The sequence below is a fragment of the Charadrius vociferus genome, unplaced genomic scaffold (assembly GCF_000708025.1).
Source record: "Charadrius vociferus isolate BGI_N301 unplaced genomic scaffold, ASM70802v2 scaffold61, whole genome shotgun sequence".
NCBI classification, from domain to species: Eukaryota; Metazoa; Chordata; class Aves; order Charadriiformes; family Charadriidae; genus Charadrius; species Charadrius vociferus.
In genome coordinates this window covers 5,570,053-5,580,049 of record NW_009646945.1, presented here as the reverse complement: position 1 = coordinate 5,580,049, position 9,997 = coordinate 5,570,053, and the positions used below count along the sequence as shown (strand labels likewise).

Sequence of the window (9,997 nt, the reverse complement as noted above, 5' to 3'; positions counted from 1 at the left end):
AAGCCTACACTGGAGGCTTTTAGGTAGTAATTTGCAAGATGACTTTTAGAAGTGCAGTCTAGACTGATAGCCCATTTGGACTCTACTGGGGTTTTTGTTTTGTATCTTTTCTTTTTTTTTTTTTTTAATTCAATTTTAAGACATTATCAACCTGCAACTGAGTTAAATGACCGAGCCATTGCTGTGGAGTATGTGTTTAAGGAGATGGTGCAGCACAGCCAGTTCTCTACGGCCTTGGCCCTTAGTTTTGAGAACGTTACCTTCACTGTGTTATGAATTGAAAATACATAACACAGAAAATACAGATTTTTACAGTTTACAGGTCCTTTTTTCCTCACTATCAGTAAAAAAAAAAACCAAACCAGCTAATACTAAGCGGTCATGTACTCAGTTGGATACTTTTACCTTTGTGCCAAGTGTTGCATACTGTATTGTCCTGTCTGCTAACAATTTCAGACAATTTCATGTGACAGTGTTGCTTACAGCCCAGTTTTGAATAGTAACACTGAGGGACTTAACTCAGATATTTGAAATAAAAGAAAAAGTTAATGAAAGTGTAGGTGCAATACATAGTGAAGAAGGTAAGCTAGATGAAAGTGGAGGGGCTAAAGTATGCAGTGCCTTGATTTCTTCAGATTTCTAAGCAGATGTATAGCTTAAATTGAAATTGGGGCGTAAGAGCACATGCCAGAGTAAACTGAAAAATAAATAAGTAAATGTGAGCCGGGACAGGTATGTGTTAAAGTAGTCAGACTTGAAGAAATGTACTGTGCAGTAGTTAGTAGGTAAAACAATTCTTGAACCACTAGCAGTTATCTTGCAGAACTCATAAGAAGCAGTTAATGTGGAAAACTGGAAAACAGTCCAGTAGTGTCATTAATTGGAAAATAATCAACATAACTGTCTTATCTTTAAGGAATGTAAGAAACGGAATTGTAGGTGGTCTCAACTCAGTAGCTGTAGAGGTACTTTGAGTATTGAGCAATATCTAAGTAGAAAAAACAATCAATTTACCATTTTATAAACATCTGAAAAGAAAGCCCTGATAATAGTCAGCATGACCCTTTTAGAAAGAAATTATGTCAGTTTTTTTCTTTTGATATCAGGCTTTGGTAATACAGGAATGCAATAAACGTTATATCCTGATTTGTGGCAAGACTGTTAACACCTTTTAACAAGAATCTTGTATGCAAAAACTATTCCAAGGCCTTTTAAATGAGATTACTTTAAGATGGGTGGCTGGTCAGCTTCAAAAGAAGTACTTCAAAAGTCATTATTGATAATTTACTATCAGTCTCAAGGCTTTGGAATTGTGTAGGGAGGACATGTGAAATGATCTCCTACTGGAGACCAGGGCACTCCTGGATGTCAACACACTCCAGAAAAGAATACTTGTCACGCAGGGAATTAGAACACAAAGTGCTTCTTTGAACTGGAGAAATGCCAGACGTTGATGAAGACCTGTGCTAAATACTGTTATTTTGGGGGAGGAAAAATCAAGTACAGAAGTACTTAAACAGATGTTGTGGACTAACCCCAGTAGGTAGCTAAACACCACACAGCCACTTGCTCACTCTCCCCCAGTAGAATGTGGGAGAGAATTGGAAGGGCAAAAGTGAGAAAACTTGTGGGTTGAGATAAAGACAGCTTAATAAGTAAAAGCACAGGGAGGGGGGGAGTGATGCAAAAGCAGTCGCTTACCACCACCTAACCAATGCCCAGCCAGTCCCTGAGCAATGGCAACCCCTGGAAAACTGCCTCCCGGTTTTATTCCTGAGCATGACATTGTATGGTATGGAATGTCCCTGTGGTCAGTTTGGATCAGCTGTCCCAGCTGCATTCCCTCCCTGCCTTTTGTCCACCCGCAACCTATTTGCTGGGGGAGGGTCAGAGTGTGAAAGGGAGAAACCCGTGATGCTGTGTAAGCACTGCTCAGCAATAGCTAAAAACATTGGTGTGTTATCAACACTGTTTTGGTCACAGCTCCAAGACGTAGCACCATATGGGCTTCTATGAAGAAAATTAACTCCATCCGAGCTGAGCGGAGAATAACATTGCTAAACAGTAATACTGCAGGAAAGGATCTATTTGAAAAATACTTTTTTTCAGTGTGCCACTTGCAAGAAGTCCGCTTTCCTTATTGCAGTGTGATATGCAAGACCTCAGAGTAATTATACTAGTCTCATTGGTGCTGTTGAGGAGTTCTGTGGAGTCGAATATCCAAGCCAGTGACAGGACTTTAAGAAATGCATAAATTGGGGATAGGTCATGCCTTCTACATTTACCCTTCTGCTTGTCTCCACCTGACTAAGTGGGGATATTAAAATAATGAAGTTTATCTGGAAGAGAACACCTGAAAAGGGTTGCAAAGTTCTCTTTCCTGTATAAGGTAGCTGGAAAGAAGATGGCATTCAATTTTTTTGTTGTCACTAAGGCTTCATTTAGGTGGGAAATTTAAATTTGCCGTTGAAGTAGTCGACAGAGACTTTAACTACTTTGACAACTTACTCTGGAAACTCGGAGCCCTGTCATGTACTATCTTTCAAGTTGGTTGGGTAAACATGTGTTAAGATCAAGGAAATCTAAAACATCCTTGCCTTAGCATGGGCCTGGGTTAGACAATCTCTTGGCAGCTGCTGTTGTTCATTTATGATTCTAAATGGGCTTTTGTAGAGAATTTAATGTACTTCTGATTTAATGTTCCCCACTGAAGTTACAGTGCTTTGCTGTTTCAAGACACACTCATCCAGCAATCCTCTGGCTACAGCCAGTTGTTTCCACCTAACTGCGTGATTCAAAGTCCTAACCTTTATGTGTAACCGTTGCAGGCATCAAGATTACGTGAGGAAGCCCATAACATGGGAAGTGTCCATATGTCAGAAATTTGTACTGAATTAAAGAATTTAAGGTCTTTAGTTCGAGTATGTTCATCTTACTGAGATAGCAGCAAAGGCATCATGTGTCCATCCATGAATAGTCATAGGTGTGTAGCCCAGTGTTAACTCTCACCATCCTCCCCCTTTCAAAATTCCATGGCTGATTTGCTCACCTTTCTTTTTTTTTTTTTTTTTTTTTTTTTTTAATTCAATTTTAAGACATTATCAACCTGTAACTGAGTTAAATGACCGAGCCATTGCTGTGGAGTATGTGTTTAAGGAGATGGTGCAGCACAGCCAGTTCTCTACGGCCTTGGCCCTTAGTTTTGAGAACGTTACCTTCACTGTGTTATGAATTGAAAATACATAACACAGAAAATACAGATTTTTACAGTTTACAGGTCCTTTTTTCCTCACTATCAGTAAAAAAAAAAACCAAACCAGCTAATACTAAGCGGTCATGTACTCAGTTGGATACTTTTACCTTTGTGCCAAGTGTTGCATACTGTATTGTCCTGTCTGCTAACAATTTCAGACAATTTCATGTGACAGTGTTGCTTACAGCCCAGTTTTGAATAGTAACACTGAGGGACTTAACTCAGATATTTGATATAAAAGAAAAAGTTAATGAAAGTGTAGGTGCAATACATAGTGAAGAAGGTAAGCTAGATGAAAGTGGAGGGGCTAAAGTATGCAGTGCCTTGATTTCTTCAGATTTCTAAGCAGATGTATAGCTTAAATTGAAATTGGGGCGTAAGAGCACATGCCAGAGTAAACTGAAAAATAAATAAGTAAATGTGAGCCGGGACAGGTATGTGTTAAAGTAGTCAGACTTGAAGAAATGTACTGTGCAGTAGTTAGTAGGTAAAACAATTCTTGAACCACTAGCAGTTATCTTGCAGAACTCATAAGAAGCAGTTAATGTGGAAAACTGGAAAACAGTCCAGTAGTGTCATTAATTGGAAAATAATCAACATAACTGTCTTATCTTTAAGGAATGTAAGAAACGGAATTGTAGGTGGTCTCAACTCAGTAGCTGTAGAGGTACTTTGAGTATTGAGCAATATCTAAGTAGAAAAAACAATCAATTTACCATTTTATAAACATCTGAAAAGAAAGCCCTGATAATAGTCAGCATGACCCTTTTAGAAAGAAATTATGTCAGTTTTTTTCTTTTGATATCAGGCTTTGGTAATACAGGAATGCAATAAACGTTATATCCTGATTTGTGGCAAGACTGTTAACACCTTTTAACAAGAATCTTGTATGCAAAAACTATTCCAAGGCCTTTTAAATGAGATTACTTTAAGATGGGTGGCTGGTCAGCTTCAAAAGAAGTACTTCAAAAGTCATTATTGATAATTTACTATCAGTCTCAAGGCTTTGGAATTGTGTAGGGAGGACATGTGAAATGATCTCCTACTGGAGACCAGGGCACTCCTGGATGTCAACACACTCCAGAAAAGAATACTTGTCACGCAGGGAATTAGAACACAAAGTGCTTCTTTGAACTGGAGAAATGCCAGACGTTGATGAAGACCTGTGCTAAATACTGTTATTTTGGGGGAGGAAAAATCAAGTACAGAAGTACTTAAACAGATGTTGTGGACTAACCCCAGTAGGTAGCTAAACACCACACAGCCACTTGCTCACTCTCCCCCAGTAGAATGTGGGAGAGAATTGGAAGGGCAAAAGTGAGAAAACTTGTGGGTTGAGATAAAGACAGCTTAATAAGTAAAAGCACAGGGAGGGGGGGAGTGATGCAAAAGCAGTCGCTTACCACCACCTAACCAATGCCCAGCCAGTCCCTGAGCAATGGCAACCCCTGGAAAACTGCCTCCCGGTTTTATTCCTGAGCATGACATTGTATGGTATGGAATGTCCCTGTGGTCAGTTTGGATCAGCTGTCCCAGCTGCATTCCCTCCCTGCCTTTTGTCCACCCGCAACCTATTTGCTGGGGGAGGGTCAGAGTGTGAAAGGGAGAAACCCGTGATGCTGTGTAAGCACTGCTCAGCAATAGCTAAAAACATTGGTGTGTTATCAACACTGTTTTGGTCACAGCTCCAAGACGTAGCACCATATGGGCTTCTATGAAGAAAATTAACTCCATCCGAGCTGAGCGGAGAATAACATTGCTAAACAGTAATACTGCAGGAAAGGATCTATTTGAAAAATACTTTTTTTCAGTGTGCCACTTGCAAGAAGTCCGCTTTCCTTATTGCAGTGTGATATGCAAGACCTCAGAGTAATTATACTAGTCTCATTGGTGCTGTTGAGGAGTTCTGTGGAGTCGAATATCCAAGCCAGTGACAGGACTTTAAGAAATGCATAAATTGGGGATAGGTCATGCCTTCTACATTTACCCTTCTGCTTGTCTCCACCTGACTAAGTGGGGATATTAAAATAATGAAGTTTATCTGGAAGAGAACACCTGAAAAGGGTTGCAAAGTTCTCTTTCCTGTATAAGGTAGCTGGAAAGAAGATGGCATTCAATTTTTTTGTTGTCACTAAGGCTTCATTTAGGTGGGAAATTTAAATTTGCCGTTGAAGTAGTCGACAGAGACTTTAACTACTTTGACAACTTACTCTGGAAACTCGGAGCCCTGTCATGTACTATCTTTCAAGTTGGTTGGGTAAACATGTGTTAAGATCAAGGAAATCTAAAACATCCTTGCCTTAGCATGGGCCTGGGTTAGACAATCTCTTGGCAGCTGCTGTTGTTCATTTATGATTCTAAATGGGCTTTTGTAGAGAATTTAATGTACTTCTGATTTAATGTTCCCCACTGAAGTTACAGTGCTTTGCTGTTTCAAGACACACTCATCCAGCAATCCTCTGGCTACAGCCAGTTGTTTCCACCTAACTGCGTGATTCAAAGTCCTAACCTTTATGTGTAACCGTTGCAGGCATCAAGATTACGTGAGGAAGCCCATAACATGGGAAGTGTCCATATGTCAGAAATTTGTACTGAATTAAAGAATTTAAGGTCTTTAGTTCGAGTATGTGAAATTCAAGCAACTTTGCGTGAGCAAAGGTAAGTGTGTGCCCTGTATTTTCAATATAGTAATTTTCAGGGTGGTATTAGAATTCCCATTCTGACATTGTTTTGCATATGCTGTATTTACTGATGACTTTGTAAGTATGGTAATACTTGCCAGGTTTGCAAGCTGTCTTCCCTGTGTACATTCTACATGTTTCCCACACAGTTACCTTCTAGTCACCAGTCAGTAGAACTGAATATGCAACTTCTGTATGTATTTTCACTTAGATAGAAAAGAAGTATCTTTCCAGATACATTAGTGCATTAGGAAAAAATTATTAATTCACACTAGTTCAGCATACTTCTAAAATATCTGTCTGTACATGATGCGTAGATCACATAGGTACACATCTGTATGGTTTATACTGGTCTTAAACACTACAGTTTGCATGAGACATTTGTTAGGTCTAAAGCCAGAGCAAGTTTTCACAGGTGGTGTTGATATCACAAGTTAAGGAAAAATTAATGTTTGTTACTTAGGTAGGAGGTGTCTGAGAAGATCTTGGGGTTCTTTAACGAGACGTTGATTGTAGCAAAGTAGACTTTGCTTCTTAAGTTAGTAATAGCAGGTGGCGTGTATCGTTGAAGCAATACGCAACCACGTTGTTGAGGACTGTTGTACAAGATTGAAAAGTTTTGTCTTAGAAGACATGCTGAAACTTTTCGCCAGTAGTCATGATCCTGAATCTACTTTCATATTGTTTCCTTTTTGAGTGATGTTATCCCATCTGTTAAGTCACACTACAGTTTGAGTACAGTGATTCTGATTTACTATTTAAGATGCTTTAATAGCATTGCATGCTGTTTAAATAGCTAGCTTTATCTTAGAAGCTCGTGCTTTTTGACAGTTAGTAAAACAATCTTTTACTCAGAAGTAGGCTATAATACATTTGTAAGTCTTGCCTAATAAAGAATCGAAACTATCCATTCTTTCTGAAATTTTATTTCATAACTTCATTACATAAATTACAATTCCTGTAGTATATTTCATGAACTGCTTGGTTTCTTATAGGTTTCATCTCCTAAGGTTTCATTTCTGTCTTGGGGTGCACATTAGATCTGAAATAACATGTCAAATGTCATTGTTCAGCTCACTAAATAGCACCTTGTTTCTTGTACACTGTGTATCCTTAAGCTATTAATGGATAATGATTATTATGACTTTGAATCTATGATAACATGTATCTTTTATTTTTGCTGCAATCCCAAAGATGTGGAATACATGGCATAAGTAACAAGTTGGTGGGGGGAGGCTTTTGGAAAGGATGGGATTTTCAAAGCCAGTACATTTAAATTATGATATTACTTCTGCACTTTTGCACAGAACTATTTAAATTTGTTCTAAGAGGGAACTTTATCTCTAGGCAAAGCGAGTATATAGTTTTAACCATAACTGCAAGCACTTAAAAAAGCACTTTTTATCCTCATATATTTTATATGCCCACACTTTTTTATGTTTTTTATAAGTTTAATGTTTTTTTCAGTGTGTCTATCTTAATAATTTTTCACCTACTTTTTGGTAGAAAATTTATTTTTACTAAACTGGGCACGTATTTGAAAAGCATTCTACAAAAGTCTTCTGAAGCAGTTGCTTTTTCTGCATCGATTAAAGTTGCTTTGGACCTTGTAGAATGTTTATATGAAACTTCAGCTTTCCCTGAATATTTTCTTAATACAGTCACATGCTTGCATTACACTTCAGCATCATGAAAAGTTGTTTCAAAATATACATTAAAAATTCTGGGAAACAGTTATGTAAACCAAGTGTTCATTAATCACAATAATTGTTTATGTCAGTTCAGTAGAAGAAGGAAAAAATGTATAAGGGAATTGCTAGCAATATAGTTTATTTCTAAGCCAGGTGTAGTTACAGCTTTTTCCTTAGATGTCTTTTAATGATCAAATGTTTTGAAATTGGAGCTTACCATAACTAGAGACTACCACTAGCCACAGAGCCAAATACTAGGAAAAAAGTGTTCCACCTAGAAGAAAACTTGCTTGTTTAAAAAAATTTATGATCTCTTTGGGATGTCGTATGCAGTCTGGAAAACTGCATGACACAGGCATAATGCCATTCTCAGAGTATTCAGTTACTCGGTGTACTCTTGCAGTGTCCCGCTTTTTCTGGGAGTTAAATTCAAGCGAAGAGCAGGCTTAAACATAATTGTGTATCAGTCATAACACAATATAGCAACTTAATTTTCTGAACTAAGGTATCGAACACAGCATGTCTGTGTGCATCTGCATACGGTGTTTATAGGTGATTGAACAGATTTGGAATGAATTTAAAAATGTATGGATTTTTTTAATAGAGCTAAGGAGCTTGGTATGTTTCACTGAAATTGTAGAAGTACTTCTGTAGATACTTACTTAATATCTCTGTATATGGAAATGTTTATACTAATTTATTTCTTTTCTCTTGCAGGATACTATTTTTGAGGCAACAAATTAAAGAACTTGAAAAGCTAAAGAATCAGAATTCCTTCATGGTGTGAAAAGTTGTAAACAATTGCACATGGTTTTGAGTACAGGAACTATTAAACTGATGCCCAGTCTTAACACTTTTGAGCTGCATTTGAGTAGACTTTGGACCGTTGAGCTGGGCAGAAAAAAAGTTGACATGGGGAAGGGGACAGGAGGGAGTCAAATTCAGGGGAAAGATACAAGAATGATTTGTAAAACCCTTGAAATGTAGATTTCTTGTAGATGTATTCTTCACGTTGTAAATATGTTTTGTAGAGTGAAGCCATGGGAAGCCATGTGTATCAGAGCTTAGACATCCAAAACTAATCAATGCTGAGGTGGCTAAATACCTAGCCTTTTACATGTAAACCTGTCCCCAAAATTAGCTTTCTTTTTTTTTTGGTTTTTTTTTTTTTTTGTTAATTTATCGTTCAGAAATCTTGCATTTCCTAAAATTCAATGCAAGCGCCAGGCGATCTGTGTCTAAGGCTGCAACAATTTGGGTAATGTACAAAATATCATGAAACAACTGTTTCCACACTTGCACCGAATCGAGAGCAGTGCTTCTCCATTTCTGTTTTACAGAGAAATGTTTTTCATTTTCTGTGTTCCATTTCCCCGTGAAATCCTAAATCTGATTTTATCAGTTTTTTAATGCTTCTAATTTTCTCTTTTCGTAAGGCACTGTTGCTATGGCACTTTTTCTATAATCTTTTCATTCCTGTGTACAGTAGCTTAAAATTGCAGTGATTGAGCATAACCCACTTGTTTGTATAAATTATTGAAACGTATTTCCATTTGCACCCTGTAAGAATGGACTTATAGTACTGCTGGGCATGTGTGCTGAAAGTACATTACTTGCTCAAATATAAGGAAATAGCCCAATGAACATGTTAACATGGTTGTGGGAGGGGAAAGAGGAAAAAAAAAAAGCTAGTCAGATGTGAATTGTATCTGTTGTAATAAACATGTTAAAAAAAAAAAGAAACACTGGTTTTCATTTCCTTTGGTCAACACATTAAAATTTGGTCTGTTTGGGGACTCTTTATTAGAACTGTTCTTGTTGAACATTTTTGTACTTAAATAATTCCTCAAGGGAGGTTTTGTTTAAAACTTGTAAACAGGAAAATGTGTATAAAATATTTAATGAAATATAAAATTCAACAAGAACGATTTAAGACACCTCCCCAACAGTTGTCATATGTTAACTCCTGGTTTACCTGTCTTGATATTATGACATTTCATTTCGAAGGATGTTTGTGTTGTAGCTAACTGTTTAAGTCTGGTGCTGACTGCTGTTCTTAACCATCACAAAACGCTGAATTTGTGTAATTGGAGCAACCCACCGTTTGAAAATGGTGGCAAAGCTCAGCTTTGTATATTGTTTCCTAAAGTATATTAAAAATAAAAAAGAAACTATTGCTACTACAAAATAAACGTGACTTTTTCTTTGCTTAAAAACAACAAAAATAGTGATGGCAGTACTAGTTTAATATTTGCAGAGGTGTATACATTACAGTAGTCTGTTAAGAAAAATTGTAGGTGATAGATTAAAAAAAAAAAAAACCCACAAATGTGTTAACATGTGATGCTACGTGTTTTGTTCCTACAAAATAC

The 9,997-nt window shown here is 37.3% G+C and overlaps 1 protein-coding gene across 2 annotated transcripts in view; it reads left to right on the top strand.

Moving 5' to 3' along the window:
* Positions 1-9,558, top strand: part of WAC (WW domain containing adaptor with coiled-coil) — a 65,424-nt gene extending 55,866 nt beyond the window's left edge. For both annotated transcript variants that reach the window (XM_009895115.1, XM_009895113.1), the window contains 2 exons: positions 5,784-5,911; positions 8,343-9,558. In XM_009895115.1, coding sequence (XP_009893417.1) covers positions 5,784-5,911; positions 8,343-8,412 — 198 coding nt within the window. In that variant the 3' untranslated portion in view covers positions 8,413-9,558. The remainder of the gene's footprint in view (positions 1-5,783; positions 5,912-8,342) is intronic.
* Positions 9,559-9,997: the final 439 nt, after the last annotated feature.